The 20310-nt window shown below is 48.1% G+C and overlaps 1 protein-coding gene across 3 annotated transcripts in view; it reads right to left on the bottom strand.

Moving 5' to 3' along the window:
• CLUH (clustered mitochondria homolog) overlaps positions 1-20310 on the bottom strand; it is a 72145-nt gene that overhangs the window by 18035 nt on the left and 33800 nt on the right. For all 3 annotated transcript variants that reach the window (XM_082201181.1, XM_082201180.1, XM_082201182.1), the window contains exons 3-11: positions 17174-17345; positions 14920-15063; positions 12552-12679; positions 11483-11637; positions 10262-10387; positions 9399-9546; positions 8009-8101; positions 4158-4852; positions 1900-2141 (exon numbers count right to left, since the gene is read on the bottom strand). In XM_082201181.1, the coding sequence (XP_082057307.1) occupies positions 1900-2141; positions 4158-4852; positions 8009-8101; positions 9399-9546; positions 10262-10387; positions 11483-11637; positions 12552-12679; positions 14920-15063; positions 17174-17345 (1903 nt within the window). The remainder of the gene's footprint in view (positions 1-1899; positions 2142-4157; positions 4853-8008; positions 8102-9398; positions 9547-10261; positions 10388-11482; positions 11638-12551; positions 12680-14919; positions 15064-17173; positions 17346-20310) is intronic.

Raw genomic sequence — 20310 nt, forward strand, 5'->3', positions numbered from 1 at the left:
AACGTGGGGCTAGAACAAACGACCCCGAGATGAATAAGAGCTCTACCGACTGAGCGAAGCATGTAAGTCATGACCAGCATCCTTATTGGGATCGGCCTTCATGGGCCAAATTTGACAGGTGGGAGGGGCTGCGGACCTTTCAACCCCATGACATCACAAAGCAGCTGCTAAAATGAAGACTACCGCCCCCTTTGCTTTTTAAGCAGAGCTTTCAAATTTCCTTATTGATTCAGGAAGGGCTTTGCATGGAATGTTGCTGACCTGAGCAGGATTTAAGCTCTGCTCAGCAGATGATGTGATTTTATCATCTGAACCACCCTGAAACCTGCGGGTATAGGGTGATATACAATACAGTGGAATCTTGGTTCTCAAACGCCTTGGTACTCAAACAGCTTGGAACCCAAACGCTGCAAACCCGGAAGTAAGTGTTCCAGTTTGCGAACTTTTTTCGGAAGCCCAACGTGCTCCGATTTGAGTGCCACACTTCCGTTTTGAATGTTACCCTGAAGTCTGTCTGTTTTTGCTATTTATTTTGCGTTTTTGTTTTTGCAGCTCTTTTTGTTTGTTTTTGTGACTGTGTGGAACCCAGTTCACCTACTGATTGATTGATTGTACGACTGCAGTACATTTTGTTTGAATCAATGGTCTCATTAGATAGTAAAATGCATGTTAAATTGCTGTTTTAGGGGCTGTTTTTAAAAGTCTGGAACGGATTAATCCGTTTTGCTTTACTTTCTATGGGAAAGTGCACCTTGGTTTTGGAATGCTTTGGTTTTGGAACAGACTTCCGGAACGGATTAAGTTTGGGAACCAAGGTACCACTGTATAATAGAGGAGGAGGAGGAGGAGGAGGAGGAGGAGGAGGAGAAGTGATGGCAGCTGATGAGCGCTGAGTGTGTTCTGGGTAAATGTCACATGTAGCCAATGCAAAATTTAACCCCACCCATCAGATGATGTCAATGTGGGAGGGGGGAGAACAGCCTCACTGGCCAACTTGGATCCTGTAGTGGGCAAAGCTCAGCTGACAGGCTGGAGGTTCCTGACCCCCAACTGTAAAGGTGGGCGAAGTGTGACCTTCCAGGTTCAACTGGAAAAACCCAAAGCCTGCCAATTTCACGATGTCCTTATACAAATCTGTGCTGGATCTGGGAATTTTTGTGTCCAGTTCTGGTACCACTCACCTCTTCCCAAAGGACAGCCAAAATGATCCAAAGGTTGACGTACTTTCCCAAAAGGAGATGAGGGAGATTTGGGCTAGCAAGGGTTTTTTTTTTGGGGGGGTGGTAATGTAACCGAGAAGGGACGCAGATGGCTCTGTGGGTTAAACCACAAAGCCTAGGACTTGCCTATCAGAAGGTCGGTAGTTTGAATCGCCGCGACGGGGTGAGCTCCCGTTGCTCGGTCCCTGCTCCTTGAAAGCGCGTCAAAGTGCAAGTAGATCAATAGGTACCGCTCCGGTGGGACGGTAAACGGCATTTCCGTGTGCTGCTCTGGTTCACCAGAAGCGGCTTAGTCATGCTGGCCACATGACCCAGAAGCTGTACGCCGGCTCCCTCGGCCAATAAAGTGAGATGAGCGCTGCAACCCCAGAGTCGGCCACGACTGGACCTAATGGTCAGGGGTCCCTAATGTAACCGAGGGAACTCACTACCATCAAATGACTTTGTACCAGCCTTTAAAAAGGCAGGCAAGCAAATGCATGGAGAAGACCTGTGCACAGCTACGAGGTCCGACGGTCAAATGAATCCTATGGGTTCAGACACAGTCTACCTCAGATCCAGCAAAAAAACCCCATTCTTATGAATGGAAGGGCTTCTTCATGCACAGGAAGGGGGGGTCTCCCTTTTTTGGGTGTGTGTGTGGCAGCAGTGTTCCCAGCGGGAGAGAGCGCCAAGTTACCTGCTCCATCGTCCGACGCAATCGTCTCCGTGAGCTCTTTCACCTGGTCCAGCCCTGCGACGCTGTCCTCCATCTTGCCATCCTCCGAGGGGGGCTTCTCCTCGCCGTCCTCCACCCCGTTCTCGGGAAAGGAGGAGGAGGAGGTGGGGCTCCCGCCGTTCTCCAGAGGGGAGGGGGTCTCTTGCTTGATCGCCTTCTGCTGCATCAGCTGCAGCGCAGCCAGTTTCATGAACATGAGATACCTATGGAGGAGAGGGAGGAAGAGAGAAGGGATGAAGCAGCCCAACGCAAAAGGGGTTGCAAGAACACACATATTTCTAGCACCACCTTTTATCCAAGAAGTTTAAGGTGGGGTGCAGGGGTCTCCCCCCTCCCTCACTGTATCCTCACAACCACTCTGCAAAGTAGGCAAGGCTGAAAAGCAGCCACTGGCCCCTCCAAGGTCACCTAGTGAGCGTCATGGTCAAGTGGGAACTCGAACCCTGGTCTCCCAGGTCCTAGTCTGGCACTGTATCACAGTGGCTCCCTTGTTGGTTTGGAGCAACGGCTACACACACAGCCCTCAAAGTTTCCATCACGAGGGCTAGAAACTTGGGGTTTCTGTTTGTGATGATGTAGGATTTTGGGAACCACAGGTGAGCTGGAAAATGCCCTCGGAAACTTACAACAAAACATTAAAAAGGTAAAGGGGCCCCTGACCATTAGGTCCAGTTGTGGCCGACTCTGGAGTTGTGGCGCTCATCTCACTTTATTGGCCGAGGGAGCCGGCGTACAGCTTCCGGGTCATGGGGCCAGCAGGAATAAGCCGCTTCTGGCGAACCAGAACAGCGTATGGAAACGCCGTTTACCTTCCCACCAGAGTGGCGCCTATTTATCTACTTGCACTTTGATGCACTTTCGAACTGCTAGGTTGGCAGGAGCAGGGACCGAGCAATGGGAGCTCACCCCATCGCGGGGATTCGAACCGCGACCTTCTGATCGGCAAGTCCTAGGCTCTGTGGTTTAACGCACAGCACCACCCCTGTCCCAACAAAACATTATGCAGCTCTAAAACCAATGGTAGGTTGGACTGGGCATGTTTGGGCCCAAGTGTCTGCTGCTGTTAATTTTTCACGCTGCAAAAAATACCTGAAGAGATTCCCCCGCTGCTCAACTGCCGATGGACTAAAATTTGGTTTACTCAGCGGGTGGATGCTAGAAAATGAAGTATGTTTGATATGTAATATTCAAACTCAAAACTTTACTCCACAATACTGAAAGGTATCTTAACTGCACAACCTCCCCTTCTATAATATAACACTTAAGAAAACAATTGAAGGCGCTGAAATTTTTTTCACGCGCAATCCTGTGTCTGCTCCACAGACGATTTCAGCAGACACCTCGTATCATAAGCACGGCAGTTAATGCGTTTCCGAGCACAATTCAAAGTGTTGGTGCTGAACTTTTAAAGCCCTAAACGGCCTCGGGCCAGTATACCTGAAGGAGCGTCTCCACCCCCACCATTCGGGCCGGACACTGAGGTCCAGCACCGAAGGCCTTCTGGTGGTTCCCTCACTGCGAGATATCAAGTTACAGGCCTTCTCAGTAGTGGCACCCGCCCTGTGGAGTACCTTCCAACTATATGCCAAGGAGATAAACACACAACTTTCCAAAGACATTTGAAGGCAGCCTTGCATTGGGAAGTTTTAACGTTTGACGTTTGCTGCGCTTTTATTATGTTGGAAGCTGCCCAGAGTGGCTGGGGCAACCCAGTCAGATGAGTGGGGTATACGTAGTAGTAGTAGTAGTAGTAGTAATAATAATAATACTACCTCAGGGCTCCCACTCTCCTCTAGCTTACACCCCTCCCTAGCCTGCTCCAGATCAAACTCAATTGCTTTTCCCTGCCTGAACTCTCATAGCCCTTGCATGGTTGAAACGCAACTTCTTGTACTAAGCCAAAAATCAACACCATTGCTCCGCCCACCTCTGCCTCTGGCCCCGCACCTATTGACATGTGGCCCCTGGAAGGTTGCCCAAGAAGGAACGCGGCCCTTGTGCCAATGAGGTCATTTACTACACCCCCCCCGGACAGAAACCTAGCGCAGCGATGCAAAAAGCCTCAATAGCTTAGTTGGCGAGAGCGTGGCGCTGATCACACCAAGGTTGCAGGTTCGAGCCCTGCTTTGCCGGGGGGAGGGGGGTTGGACTAGATGATCCTCAGGATCCCTTCCCACTCCGTGAATTCTCTATAAATTCTGGGCGGTGGCGAGGGTTACCTGTGCTCGACGAAGGCGTCTACCAGCTCTTGCCGCAGGCAGCAGAGCTTGTGGCGGTGCTGCTTGGGGAAGCCCATTTTCTGGCATTCCTCGGGCATCTCCTCCCCGTCGACGGGCAGGAAGTTCAGGTCGGGAGGGAAGGTGCGGAGCAGGTCAAGGATGTAGTGGCGCCCGTCGTTGCCGATGATCCCCTTGCACTCCACGGACGAGCAGAGCTCCACCTCCTCGCCCTTGTCGTTCAGGACCGCGTGCTTCTGGATCTTCAGGGGCCGGCTGGTCTTCTCCAGCAGCTCCAGGTACTTGGGGTGAGAGACCACCGTCTTGCCAAAGTCGATGGAGCCGTAGATGACGCTCTGCTCCTGCTCCCGCTCCAGGATGCCGGGGATGATGGACTGGGCCGTCACCCGGTAGCCCCGGTAGTCCACCACCACCGTGCCCAGGGTGTAGAGCCCTTCCACGTCCACCGCATTGTACGTCCGGACCCCGTTGAGGTCGTTGGTGGGGGCCACGTAGGCGGCCACGTCCCCGCCAAAGTCTTTGTAGTGGTCGCGGACGTCAAAGCCCAGGCTGAAGAAGATGTTGTTCCAGATGAACATCTGCATCTTGGTCTCCTCGCTGGGGTTGATGGCCATCACGTTGCCGTCAATGACCGCCATCGCGCCTCTCGTCGCCGCGGCAGTGAAGTCGCTGTGGACCTGCGAGGCAGAGAGGCAAAGTCATGGGAGATGGTCGGCCGCAAGGAGAGACGGCGCTCGCCGACCCCAGAGCAGAAGAGGACAGGAGCGAGGCATCAGTAAATATAATGTTAATATAATTATTTTCTATTTTTCATTGGGGGGTTTTAATACCTTACATTGTTTTTAACTACACTTAATAGTATGCTTTAAGTATTGCATTGTGTTTTATGTGCTGCATTTTCTTCTTGTCTTCTCTACTGGTAATTGACCAAAATTAATATATATACAGCTATATCTTCATTCTAATCTAGTCATTACATACATATACATATGGTTTTATTTGTAGATGTGTATGTGTTTTTTCTTTTTCTTTTATGTGTTTTGTCTTTCTTGTTTGTATAGTTTTATTTTGGATTCAATGTTTGTAATTTTTGTTGTAATTTTGCACTGAAAATAAAATTTAAAAAATATTTAAATAATAATAAAATTAATATATATATACAGCTACAGCCGTACCTTGGATCCCAAACACCCTAGAACTCAGATATTTTGGCTCCTGAATGCCACAAACCCGGAAGCGATTGTTCCGGTTTGCAAACGTTCTTTCAGAATGCGAACATAGAAGCTTCCTGCAACCAATCAGAAGCTGAGATTTGGTTTTCGAACGTTTTGGAAGTTGAATGGCCTTCTGGAACGGGTTCCATTCGACTTCCAAGATATGGCTGTACATTAGTAAATCCTAACAGAATCCGCACAGGAGGGTCAGGCCTAATGAGCACAGGAACTCATCTCCGGCAGGCCTTGCCTTACGAAGCAGTTGCTGAGACTGAAGGTCCTCACAGCTGCCTAAGTCTCCTCCTCTCTATGGTCTTCCCCACGCAATCTGAGACTGCGCCTGCATGAAGCTAACTTCTCCTCCGCCCTCTTCATGCCTCTCCTGGTCCTGGGAGACCAGGAGGGAGAGGTGGGAGGGGAGCTCGTTGCAGTAGGAGGAGGCGACACCCTGACTTCTTCACCAGCCTGACTCATCTCCGACTCTTGACCTCCCTCCTCTCCTGCTTCCGGACTTCTGGAGCCGTTGTCCCACCACCAATCCCCTGGGCTCTGAGCCTTCTCCCCCTGCGAGTTCCCCAGCTAGTTCCTCCCACCATTCCTCTGTGTCCAACTAGTCCATGACATCAGACCTGTTTGGAAAGCACCTCAATGGCATAAATTAAACAGACACCACTCAAAACACACAATAAATATTTAAAAAAACCTAAATAAGCTGCAGGCAATGCTAGTCCTACTCAGAGCAGGTTTGCTGAAAAGAATTTAGTTATTTTATTTATATCCCACTTCTCTCCCAGTGCAGAACCCAAAGTGGCTCAAAGCATAAATTACAACGTATACAAGAGCATACACACACACACACACACACACACACACACACACACACACATTAAAGCGAATAAGCAGCCGACTTAAAAACAGCACAGGAAAACCCTTAAAATCATTTAGAAGTGCACACACACAAACACACACGATAGCATCCACCCTCAGAAGATCCTGCCACAACAGCCACCTGGTGGCCAAATGTCTGCTGGAACAAAAATGCATTTGCCTGCTGGTGAAAGGAAAGCAAGGAGAGGGACCAGCCTGGTCTCCTGCGGAAAGGAGTTCCAACTATCTGAGAGCAGCCACCAAGAAAGCCTTCTCTTGTGAAGGTGGCAGGACTGAGGAAAGGGCCTGCCCAGAAAATCTCCAAACCCAGGCAGGCTTAGACTTGGTCCTTCAGAGAGCCAAGGCCCAAGATCCATAGGGCTTTGTAGGTCCTAAATAAGCATAAAAAGGGATGTGTGGTCTAAACCACTGAGCCTCTTGGGCTTGCTGATCAGAAGGTTGGCGATTTGAATCCCCACAACAGGGTGAGCTCCTGTTGCTCTGTCCCAGCTCCTGCCAACCTAGCAGTTTGAAAGCACACCAGCACAAGTAGATAAATAGGTACTGCTGCGGAGGGAAGGTAAGTGGCGTTTCCGTGCACTCTGGTTTCTGTCACAGTGTTCCTTTGTGCCAGAAGTGGTTTAGTCATGCTGGCCACAGGACCTTTTACTTTTCAATAAGCATAATCCAGGCATGGGAATGCGTCGCCAGCCTGCTCTGCTATCACTCTCGTTCTCAGCAGCAGGCAGGATTATTCCTGGCTGAACTTTCTCTATAAATAAGGCAGTAGAAACGGAGGCTTTGGATGCACTAAGTGGAAGACTACGAGTCATGCGGGTGGCAAGAGGGAGAGAGAACACCACAGTGCTTTGTTTCTTTTGGGTTGGTAGTTTGCCAATGTTCATACTGCTTTGTGCTGAAACACTTTGTGAATTTCATGACTTTTCTTGTGGTTGTGCCGTTTTGCCTATTTTTAAAAAACTTGTTTTGTTAAGTGTTTTACTGATGATTTTTAATTTGTTCCAACTGATTACTTGTTAGTTAATTTACATGATTTATGTTGAATTTGGGACGCGGGTGGCGCTGTGGGTTAAACCACAGAGCCTAGGACTTGCCGATCAGAAGGTCGGCGGTTCCATTGCTCAGTCCCTGCTCCTGCCAACCTAGCAGTTCGAAAGCACGTCAAAGTGCAAGTAGATAAATAGGTACCACTCCAACGGGAAGGTAAACGGCGTTTCCGTGCGCTGCTCTGGTTTGCCAGAAGCGGCTTAGTCATGCTGGCCACATGTACGCTGTATGCCTGCTCCCTCGGTCAATAAAGCAAGATGAGCGCCGCAACCCCAGAGTCAGCCACGACCGGACCTAATGGTCAGGGGTCCCTTTACCTTTACCTATTGTGCTATTGTCATTTATTGTATGTAAGCTGCTTTGTGGTTTCTGTGAGTAAAAAGTGGCGTAGAAACAGAATGAATGAATGAAAGAAATTATGTTTTGAGGAGGTTTGCAGCTGTGCTGTGTGTCTTCCCCAACACACCACCTGGGCAACTCTGAACAATTCCTTATCAGTTTAATTTGTTACCCACCCATCCGTCCTTCACTCATACATCACAGGGCACCCTGTTCCAAACTCCCTTTTCCAGTTACTGAGCAGCAAACTGAAAACTGAAGCTGTGCTCATGGCTTGGCTTCATAATGAGGACTAGAACCTTGCTAGTCCTCTCTGGGCTGCCTTTCTGCAGGGCTCGAGGTTACCTTAAAGATTGCGCGTTCCCTCAGCAGCCTCTCTGGCAGATTTTTGCGTGGCAGTTCCCTGGTTGTTTGCAACTCTTCGTTCCAATCTCTGGTCTGAAAGGAAGGTTGGGGAAGAAGAGATAAGAGGCATCACACGAAATCACAATTTTAGCCTGGGAAAGAGAGAGATGCAAAAATTGCAAGGATGTTGCCCTCTCTAGATCAGATGAAAAGGGGATTAAGAGGCCCCATATATCTTTGTCCAGCAACTGCACTGCTGCCAAGTACCACCACATGCCCCAAAGAGGTGCTCAGTATGTACTAGAAATTGGGCTTTTAGTGATGCAGCTTCAGACCCCTGGAAACAGTTACCAGCTCAAGTTAGGCAAGGATGTCTGGTGCCTTGCTATTTAGGTGGCTACTGAACAAATTTTTGTTTAAGAAGGCTTTTCCTGAAGTGTGACCCAGGCACTTAATGGAGTATCAACTGCACGGTTGCAGAAACTGTTGTATTGCTTTTAGTTTATTAATTTGGTAATCTTTTGAATTTTATCTTATGCACTGCTTTGGTAGTTATTGGCTGTGAAGAGATTTATAAAATGGAAAATTAATAAATAATAAGAATAGATGCACACAGGACCAGTTAAGATTTCATTATCTTAACTTTATGTTTCCTCTGCCCTCAAGAGGACTAGAAATGGATGCTGAAGGGAAACATTCCCCCTGCACCGCCCCCAGGCATGGCAAGTGTGTGCTAGATATCAAAAAGTAAAAATCTGAAGTTTTTCTCCTTTTCTTTTCTTTAATTGTTATGTTAAAAAAAAGCTTGATATTTCTTCTTTGTTCTTTCAAGGTTTAATTTTTTTAAAAGAAGACAGCCAAGGGTGGTATAATGGTTAACGTGTCAAATTATTATTATTATTATCATTATTATTATTATTCATTAAATCTATATACCGTCCTTCATCAAAAGATCTCAGTGCAGTTGACAGAATAAAATACAAAATAAAACACAGGCAAATAATTAAACCAAAACAATAACACCCCCTTCTCACAGAAGCATTTAAAAAGCTGTAAGGTATGAATAAGGCCTGGTTGAAGAGGAACATTTCCGCCTGGCACCTAAAAATATATAATTTTAGGCACCAGGCGAACCTTCCTGGGGAGAGCATTCCAGAAACGGGGAGCCACTACAGAGAAGGCCCCGTTCTTGTGTAGCCGCCCTCCAGGCCTTTCGATGAGGCGGCACACAAAGAAGGGCCTCAGATGATGATCTCAGGGTCTGGGTCATTTCAGAGGGAGAGAGGTGGTCCTTGAGGAACGCATAGACTGCAGAAAGACCCCAAGGGCAAGTTTCAGCCAAGAGCCAAGGCGAAGAGCAGCCCCCCAAGCCAAGCCAAGCCATCTCTACCTGTCCTGGGATGTGCTCTTCGTAACCCAGCCTTGAGGTGTAGGCATCTTCCGCCCTCACGCAGTCCATGGCGTGCTCAGCCAGAGGGGCCGTCCAGCTGTAGACTTGGAAAGGGGTAGATATCCTCTCCAGCGGGTGCCTCTGGACCCTGGAGGGATGGAGTCAAACAATGCACAGAAGTTGTCGCACTCCTGCAAAACCCCCATCTTTTCGCCACCCCGCTAAAGACCACGAGACCGATCAAACTCAAATGAAGAGTCTTAGGAGCCAAGCTTTGGAGCAAAGGCCATCTTCTCTTCTTTCCAGTCAAGCATCTTCATCTAAACTGCTCCCTCTCCTGTTTTCTGATTTAAGCCACTGCTTTCCGTACTTTGCCTGGCTTTAACTGCCTTTAACACATCTCTCGTCGTTTGATGAGATGGGGGTAGAAAACCAGAAACCCTCCCTGTACTTTTGCTACACCTTATCTGCCCGTTTATAAGGGACACGGGTGGTGCTGTGGGTTAAACCACAGAGCCTGGGACTTGCCAATCAAAAGGTCGGCGGTTTGAATCCCCGCGACGGGGTGAGCTCCCGTTGCTCCTGCCAACCTAGCAGTTCGAAAGCACGTTGAAGTGCAAGGAGAAAAATAGGTACTGCTTCGGCGGGAAGGTAAACGGCGTTTCCGTGCGCTGCTCTGGTTTGCCAGAAGCAGCTTAGTCATGCTGGCCACATGACCCGGAAGCTGTACGCCGGCTCCCTCAGCCAATAGAGCGAGATGAGCGCCGCAACCCCAGAGTTGGCCACAACTGAACCAAGTTGGGGATAAAGTTTGTTCTAAGACAAGAGCTTGGGGTGGGGAGAGAGAGAGAGAGGAAGGTTACCGTTTCTTCTGCAGAGAAGCAAAGTTTCTTTTGAAGGCTGGGCTGATCTGGTTCAGAAGCTCGACCAGGGAATGGCTGAGGAAACTGGGGTTGGCAGGCTTAGGGCTGAAGTTGTAGGCCGTGGACCTGAAAAGAGAAGCCGCCAGCAGCATATTTTGGTCAAAGAACATCGCAAGGAACAGCCTTTCAAATAATCCACAATTTCCCCCCCGTCTGTGATAAAGTTTTCTTTCCTCTTGGTTCCTTTATTGCTCCCGTATGTTTTGCGATTTCGGCATCAGCCGTTAGTTTAGTCTGCCGCCACTACCTTGGTTGGTATTGAAAATCTTCTTTCCGTTTCTGAGCATAAATAATCCTGGCTGCAGTCGTGGCATAACTAACTCCTGATTTTATATGTACCTTATATGTTTTACAAATAGATACCGTATTTTTCGCTCTGTTAGACGCACCGGATGATAAGACGCACCTAGTTTTTAGGGGAGGAAAACAAGAAAGGAACGCAAAGCACCCTGAGCTAAGAGGGAGCGCTCCTCCATCTTCACTCAGGAGGCTTTGCGGGGCTTCCCCTGAAGCCAGGAGAGCAAGCGGGATCGGTGCGTACCGATCCCTCTTGCTCTCCTGGCTTCAGCGAAGCAAGCCTACTGGCTTTCCTCCCGCAAGGGCCGCACGCTCTTTAAAGGGAGCGCAGCTCTTGGGGGCTTTTCTGGGAGGTGGGGGAAGGGAAAGAGCTGCCCTCTCTCTCCCTTCCCCCACCTCCTGCAAAAGCCAGAGATAGCACCGCGAAGCCTCCCCTGTGGAGGCTTCACACGGCTAAGCCAGAAGCTAGAACAGCCAGCGGCTTCTTTCTGGCTTCTTTTTTTAGCCATGCGCAGTCTCCCCCGAGCAAGGGGAGCCTTCATCCCCTGCCTGGGAGGGGCTGCGCGCGGCTAAGGCTCCCCCAAGAGTCACACTCCCTTTAAGGAGTATGTATGCGGCATTTGGGGGCTTTTCCCTGAGGAGGGAGAAGGGCAGCCCTTCTCAGGGAAAAGCCCCCAAGAGCGGCACACACGCTCCACACGGCTCTTTAAAGGGAGCGCTGTCAGAGCCTCCCGCCTGCATTCGCTCCATAAGACGCACACACATTTCCCCTTACTTTTTAGGAGGGGAAATGTGTGTCTTATAGAGCGAAAAATACAGTAAATGGGTTTTTTTGTTTTTAATCAAGCCTGTCTAGCCACTTACTGATTGAGGTAAAAGCCACGGGTGGAGGCCGTGATGCTCACATGGCGATCTTCCATCGTGATGACATACAGGTACATGAGGTCTCCGTGCATCTTGCGGTTGCCGGGAGGAGGATTCCAGCCACTCATGGTCAATACTTTTAGGCACTGTAGAGGCTTTGGGGGGAGAGGGATGGAATGGGAAAAGAAAGAGGTCTGTGCATGTGGAAAGCTAGATTCTCAGGGAGCAGGAGACCCTAGAACATCTGTCTCCCAGCACACTAGTTTTGAATTACAGTGGTACCTCGTTTTGAGTCCGACTCGTTGAGCGTCCGCGACAAACCCGGAAGTACCGGAACAGGTTACTTCTGGGTTTGATGCTCGCACATGTGCAGAAGTGCTAAATCGTACTTCGCGCATGCGGAGAGCGGCGCTTTGTCGTGCGTCCTTTCCATCTAGCATCCGGGGCTCCGGAACAGATCCCGGTCGCAAAACAAGGTACAACTGTACTGTTATATACACTGGTGGCCAAAATTGTGGAAACCTTTTGGGAAAAAGTCTTATTTCTGAGATCTGATGGCTCATAGCACCACTTCTTTTGGGAGTAATACCATAAAATTATGTATCAATGGAAAGGTAATTAAATGAAGAATCTAATGCCACGAAGTTTGTTCAATTATCTGTATTCTATCAAAGGTTATAGCCAAATAACCAGAAAAAGGAAGCACAATTGCTCAGGTTGATATGCAGCAGCTTTCCTTGATTTGAATGTAGCCAATGAGGATGAGTGTGTAGAGAGCCAATCAGGTGCCATTGGCAATGATTCAATCAGGGGGTTGGACTAGATGACTTCCAGGGTCCCCTACCTACGAGACACTGAAACGGGCCACAACTCCCCAGGGTTTCAAGCCAGGGAGTCCTTCTAGCTGGGGACAGAACCTGGGACCAAGCAGATACTCTGCCCCCGAGCTATGATCATCTGGGGGGGGGGCATGAGGGGGCAGGCAGGTGGATGTCCTGCCATTGGGAAGGCGCTGGGCCCAGGTGGGGGAAGCCTGGTGCTTCTCTCTGCTCAGTTCTTAGGTCTCTACCTTCCAGTCTCTGTTCTGAGGCTGAAGGGGGCAGAGGGGGCGCTCTTTACTCCCAGGTAGGATATGTTCAGGAGGGGTACAGTCGATCTGCTCCAATTCTGCGCCCTTCTTCTTCCTCTTGCCACTGTCTGGAACAAAGCACAGGGGAACAGGAGAACAGTCAGCACAATCAAGAGGCAACCTTTGCAGGGGAGAAGCAAAATCGTCACCTTTTTTGCATTGGGGCTGGGTGTGGGAAGAAAAGACCATGAGGTGTAGAGCAGGCATAGGCAAACTCAGCCCTCCAGATGTTTTGGGACTACAACTCCCATCATCCTTAGCTAACAGGACCAGTGGTCAGGGATGATGGGAGTTGTAGTCCCAAAACATCTGGAGGGCCGAGTTTGCCTATGCCTGGCCTAGAGACTTGCTTCATGACACAAGCTCATTCTCGGGACCCTGAATTAAAATGCCCAATGCTTACTCCTAAGACAGGCTTCCTCAAACTCGGCCCTCCAGATGTTTTGAGACTACAGTTCCCATCATCTCTGACCACTGGGTCCTGCTAGCTAGGGATCATGGGAGTTGTAGGCCAAAAACATCTGGAGGGCCAAGTGTGAGGAAGCCTGTCCTAAGAGGTGGGAAATTACCCCTTGCCTTTGGCCATGCCTGCTGGGAGTTGTAGTTCAGCAAGAACCAGAGGGCCAAAGGTTCCCTTGCACTAGTTCCAAGAGGTGGGAAAGCTGCAGTTCTCCAGAAGATATTGGACTACAACTCCCATCATCCAGTGCTGTCTGGGTTGATGCATGCTGGGAGTCTAGCAGCACCCTAAGGTTACCAATTCTCAGTCCTTGTTCTGGAACTTGAGTTATGCCCCTTCAGATGACAGGTGAGAGCTCACATGCCAAAATGCGCTTCCTTAAGAAACAAAAGCTTCCCTAATATATTTGTTGCAGTCAAACCAACAATTTATACTTTGCCAGATAGGCACCTGAAGGGGAAGGGGCTGAGGCTCACAGAGCTTTCCTGTAAACTTGCTAGAGGGAACTCCATGAGGTCACTCCCCCTTTGTTTCTCAACAGGAAGAGCATGCTAACTATAGATGCTCCTCCCTGTCTGGGCACGAACACTTTCCAACTACCGTATTTTTCGCTCTATAAGACGCACATTTTCCCCTCCAAAAAATAAGGGGTAATGTTTGTGCATCTTATGGAGCGAATGCAGGCTCCTTGGCTTCAGCGATAGCAACGTGAAGCCTCCGGAGGACAGTGGGAGCCAGTGTGGTGTAGTGGTTAAGAGTGGTAGACTCGTAATCTGGTGAACCAGGTTCGCTTCCCCACTCCTCCACATGCAGCTGCTAGGTGACCTTGGGCTAGTCACACTTCTCTGCAGTCTCTCAGCCTCACTCACCTCACAGAGTGTTTGTTGTGGGGGAGGAAGGGAAAGGAGATTGTTAGCCGCTTTGAGACTCCTTTGGGTAGTGATAAAGCGGGATATCAAATCCAAACTCTTCTTCTTCTTCTTCCTGCTGCGCTCCGGAGGCTTCGGGTTGCCTTCACTGAAGGCGAAGGCAATGTGGGAGAGGGAGAGCTGCGCAGCGCCCCTTCAGCGAAGCGGGAGGAGAAATTGAAGGGGCTCCGTTTCTCCTGCCACTTCGCTGAAGGGGCACTGCGCAGAGAGGGGGAGAATTTTTTTTTTCTTGTTTCCCCTCTAAAACAAGGTGCGTCCTATGGTCAGGTGCGTCCTACACAGCGAAAAATACGGTATGTCTGCAACGTGAGAACACCTGTAACTCTGAGCTCCAGCTCAGACTCCATTTTTAAGATAGACTTCTGTATGTCTTAGTAAATTCATTACACACTTTAAGCCTGCCTGTACCAAGTTGCTGTATCTTGATAGTCCTCAAGACCTATACGGAGTAAATGTTGTATTTTAAGGGGGGGGGGGAATAATACCAGGAAAATCCAGTCTGCCCTAAAACATCCAGGATTACCAATATACTTAAAAGCTAAAACTAGCCTATCCAAACTTGCCTTTAAGCTGCAAAGGGATGGAACTCTGCTGAACTCACTAAAGTGTGGAAGTAAGCATAATATCTAATAAATGCATATTCTCCTAGCATCTAATCAAATCCCAACACATTCCCCCCTTGGTCTAAGACAGTTTCTCAATTGTGGGTCTCCTGCTGTTTTTTGGACTACAAATCCCATCATCCCTAGCTAGCAGGACCGGTGGTCAGGGATGATGGGACTTGTAGTCCCAAAACAGCTGGAGACCCACGATCGAGAAACCCTGACCTTGCTTAACAGGCCATGGGAGCACAAAGCAAAGCATTGCCTCCCAAAACAGAAGCAACAGGGAAACCACAACCTCTCTTTCTCTCGCGTACCTCCAAGGTCCCCTTCGGTGAAGACGGTGAGGAACGACAGGGAGTTGCAGTCGACGCCGTTGAAAGCGTCCGAGGGGTCGAGGCTCTTCAGGAGGTCTCGGATGTGGCGGACGTGTATTCTAGCTTCTCGGACTGTGTAGGGTTCTGGGAAGGTTTGGGGGTTGCAAGGAAAGAAGGAGAAGGGTTGAAAAAGAAAAAAAGGATTGAGGAGCATGCTGGGTTTCATACGGAGTCCCGTGTCCAGTTCTGAGGGCTGCACTTTCTGAAGAACTGGAGGGATGCTTGGCTGACCCGGTGAGCTTGATGGCAACATGGGGGGCATGAAGACAGGTTTCTACAGCCCTAGTCCAGCAATGTTAAACTCAAGCCACCCCCCCAACCTCCAAATGATGTTCTGTTCCAGTCCTTATGAGCCCCAGTCAGAAGAACCAATGGCCATGGGTTTCTTACTTATGGCTGGAACTTTTGCTGGTTGAATAGCGTTGGGTAGGACCCGGGTTCAAGACCTCCCCCAGTCTTCAAGCTAACTTGGGTGACCTTGGGGGCCCGTGACTGTCTCTAACCATTCTGTCCTAGGTATGCACTTAGGAGAAAAATATTATGTTTGAAAAGAGGCTTTTAAGTAGGCTTCCTTTTTAGGATTTCTCCTCTGTGGGCAGCGACTTCACTGCTAATCCTGGCTCCTTTTCCATGAATGAGTACTCCACAGATGGGCCAAGGGAGGTACAAGGCAGCGCTTGAAGGAACCGTCTTTATATCAGGGGTGGGCAACTATGAGACTCTGGGCCAAATCTGGCCCGTAGTGTATTCAGTCCTTGGCTATCTCTGTTGCATTTCCACATTTCTCCCTGCCCAGCGTAGTAGCCAAGGCCAAGTTGCCTAAGGAGGAACAGCTCAGTGTGTGCAAATGGCTGGGTCAAGGTCTGTTGCATGGCTGCGCAGTGCTTAGCTTTTTTTAAAATATATATATATATATATATATATTTCAGTTTAAAGATATTTTAACAATACAAATCCAACATTACAATTAACAGGAATAGTTCGACTTCCTCCCTTTTGAGGTTCCCTTATATTATTTTAATTACTGACACTGCATTTTCTTCATTATTCCAGTTATTAGTTCATCCTTGATTTCTCCTTGAATTTCATTCTGTTTGGTTTTAGTTAACTCTGCTAATTAACTTATATATGTGTGCAATAACCTTTCGAAGAATCCACAGTTTCCCCCCAGTCTCTGTGCAATGCTCAGCGGCTAGCAGCTTAGCTTTCTTTCCTCCAGATAAAGTGAGCTGGACCTTACAAGTGATGAAACCTTATTGGGCACTATTAGGTCCGTGAAAAGGAGCTCGTATTTGGGCATGTGGGTGTGTAAATGGGTGCGGGAGAGTGGTGCATGAATTGAGAGAGAGTAGGGATGAAGAGGCAAACCTAGACAGCATCTTAAAAAGCAGAGACATCATCTTGCCAACAAAGGTCCGTATAGTTAAAGCTATGGTTTTCCCAGTAGTGATGTATGAAAGTGAGAGCTGGACCATAAAGAAGGCTGATCGCCAAAGAATTGATGCTTTTGAATGATGGTGCTGGAGGAGACTCTTGAGAGTCCCATGGACTGCAAGAAGATCAAACCTATCCAATCTGAAGGAAACCAGCCCTGAGTGCTCACTGGAAGGACAGATCGTGAAGCTGAGGCTCCAGTACTTTGGCCACCTCATGAGAAGAGAAGACTCCCTGGAAAAGACCCTGATGTTGGGAAAGATGGAGGTCACAAGGAGAAGGGGACGACAGAGGACGAGATGGTTGGACAGTGTACTTGCAGCTACCAGCATGAGTTTGACCAAACTGCAGGAGGCAGTGGAAGACAGGAGTTCCTGGCGTGCTCTGGTCCATGGGGTCACGAAGAGTCAGACACGACTAAACAACTAAAGAACAACAACAAGGGATGGAGAGACTCTGGGTATGTTGTAAGCCACCCTGGAATCTTTGAATGAAGGGTGGAATACAAATTTGATTAATTAATAAAATAATAATAATAATAATAATAATAATAATAATAATAATAATAATAGTAAGAGCCTCATGTTGTGAGGATACTAATGGAGAGGGGCCCAATGGCAACAGCATCAGTTGCTGTGAGTCTTATTCCAACAGCATCTAGGGTACCACAGTCTCCCTACCTGGAATTTATAGGTAGCCTCCTGTTTTAAGAACTTTCCTGCCACGCATCGGAGGCTGCAAATGTTCTCCCAAGTTTTACCTTCAACTACTTTTAACACGGAGCCTTCTTGCAACCCTTCAATGGTTTTCAGCTCGGCAAAGTTGTCCAGGACGTTGCCGTCCAGCTGCAGGGAGAAGCACGTTCGGTGACAGGTGTCCTCGCGGTCCATCAGCACCTGGTGGATTTCCTGGACCATCTCTTGGGGGGATACCTTGAAAGAGAAGCCAGGACACAGAGGTTACATATACTTATTTTTTTATATAAAGGGAAGAACGGTATCAACTCAAACCGGCTTACAAAAAAGGTTCATCGCACATGAAACAAAAACGACAAACTTATTAAGGTGCACAAACTTATGAAGGTGTTTTGTACAAAACAAAAATGGGCTTTTAGTGTCACAGTTCCAGCCCTCTGGAATCAGCTCCCAGTTGAAATTAGGTAGGCGTTGAGTGTCAGGACGTTTAGGCATCTACTGAAGACTTTTTTTTTTTTTTGCTTAAGGAGGTTTTCCCTGGAGGGGAAGGTCACTTATAAAATATTTAAAAAGTTAAAAAAGGAAGAAGAGTTTTGTTCTCCTTCCTTAGAGAACGCCACAGCTTTTGAACTAGCAGTGAGAAGACCCTGTCTCATTTCCCCCTCTTGCCCAGCACTGCTTGTTCTCACTGCCAAGGGGCCTTCAGGCAGACACCTGCTCCCATCACCTACTCCCTGAAGTTTTTTGTTTTGGTCCTGGGGGTGTCAGAGAACCTGGGACATTCTGCATGCAAAGCACGGGCTCTAAACACTGAGACAGGGGGTTGCTCCAGACATCCCTTTACTGTGCATTCTGGATGGTTTGTGCTTATGGTCGCATCCAGGTAGTTATGCATGGATCTGCTACCCATACCACTCTGTACCTGCAAACGTTTTGGTGCAGGCACACCGCTTTGCTCCCATTTGGTACATACCCCAGAGCTTTTTTTGTTTTCTGGTTCCCACTTTTCTTGCACCACAGCACCCAAGTGCCCCTCTGTAAAACTGGGAAAGCACTGCAGAACCACTAACAAACCAGAATGATATGTGGATGGCCCAGTATAAACCCACCACCAATTATTGCACTACTGTTGCATCAATGGCATGTTGCAAAATCCACCTACGCACACACACAAAAACCACCCACCAGTCCATAGGTAGGCAAACTAAGGCCTGGGGGCTGGATCTGGCCCGATTGCCTTCTAAATCCGGCCCGCAGATGGTCCGGGAATCAGCGTATTTTTACATGAGTAGAATGTGTCCTTTTATTTAAAATGCATCTCTGGGTTATTTGTGGGACATAGGAATTAGTTTATTTTCCCCCCTCCAAAATACAGTCCGGCCCCCCACTGAAAAAGTTTGCTGACCCCTGCACCAGTCCATAGCAACCCCAGTCTCTCCCCCCCCCAATGGCAGGGGGTCCTTATACTGCCTTCCTACTTTATGTTCCTGAATGCAGAGTTTGACCCCAGTTTTCTGGGTTTCCAGGGCCCATCACTACTGGGAACAAAAAAAGACTGCATACAACAAAACAGTTTGCCTGCCCCGCAGCCTGCTTTTTACATGTTTCGGCTGCGTGTGCCACAAGGCTGTGTATCAAGCCCTTCGCACGTTCCCCAGGGATGCTGGAACGGACTCTTCCTCTTATCACCACCACCACCAAAAAAATAGAAATAAAAATAGAACCCTGCTAGGAATTGCCTGATAAATGCTATCACCGGACAAAGGCCACCCAGACTGATCAGGTTAAGCTCCTAGATTGGAGGTGGTTTATAGTAAGCTGCTGCTGCTGCTGCTGCAGAAGCAGGACACTGGCTAATCTAAGCTTATTTTGGAACCAGCAGAAGCATCACTTTGAAGAGACAAGCAATTCCTCCCTCTGCCCCGTGTGTGCCTCAGTTTCCCTAGCAAAGGCTGCTTCACTGACGTTCTCCTCCCCGCCCACAAGGGCAGCCTGGGAAGAGAGAAAAGAAGCTCAGTGACATTTTTTTTTAAAAAAAGTAATTTTATAAGTTATGTGCCCTTGTTTCTCAATTTGATCCTTTCACGTGGTTTTGTATGTTTTGCGGTATTTAATGCATTGTGACTTGCCGTTAATCCTAAAGAATTGCTAAACTATAAATCGAGAGAATTAACTATTATTTGCCGATATTTAATTTTACTTTACTATTATATTCCAATGGATTATGGAATATTGCTTTATTTGATTTAAGTGATTCTTATTTTAAAGTTATTGTGACTTTTTGTATTAGATCAGATTGTCACTATTAATGTTTGATTTTTTAAAATTATGTTTTATGTGTTTTGGAAGCTGCCCAGAGTGGCTGGGGCAACCCAGCCAGCCGGGCATGGTATAAATAAAACAACAACAACTATTTATTATTATTATTATTATTATTATTATTATTATTATTATTATTATTATTATTATTAGGTGTGTTTATGCAGTTACTATCAGCAGTGCATGGATCTTAAACCTGTCAGTTCACATGAGCCTTCCAGATGTCCAAATAGGTATCCACACAAAATCGATGCATATGTTATTATTATTATTATTATTATTAGCCCCACCACCACAACCGCTACAACAATTTAATACCCATTCTTCATTCTGAATATGAAATATGTTCAAATTCAGCCAGGGCAGTACTTTCCTCAGTCTACTGCATAATAGATGGATGCAGCCAACCTGAGATGCTTTAAGCTGAGTTTCATTGAATCTGGAACTGCAGAGTTGGAAGGGACCCTGAGGATCATCTAGTCCAACCCCCTGAAATGCAGGAATCTGCAGTTGTCCCATACGAAGACCAAACCTGCATATTTACTCTTTCCAGGCTCAAAGCCTAAGTCTCTTCTAAGCCACCACTAAGGGCTGGCAGGCCAGATCTACCTGCAGGATAGCCACCCCCTGGCTCCAGAAGATGGGCTCCCCTCAGAGATCTGCTTGCTCTCTCACTCACCTGAGCTCTTGACCAAGTTGGGGACACTTGGAGGCACCCAACGCAAATGCCAAAATGGCGGCCAACCCGGTTAGCCACTCTGGGCTTAAGCAATTGGGATCCAAGGCAGCTTTCCCCAAGGCAATACCCTCTAAAACAGGGTTTCCAAAACTTGGATCTCCAGCTGTTTTTGGACAACAGCTCCCATCATCCTTAGCTAGCAGG

This window comes from Podarcis vaucheri (assembly GCF_965113315.1).
Source record: "Podarcis vaucheri genome assembly, chromosome: 15".
Lineage (NCBI taxonomy): Eukaryota > Metazoa > Chordata > Lepidosauria > Squamata > Lacertidae > Podarcis > Podarcis vaucheri.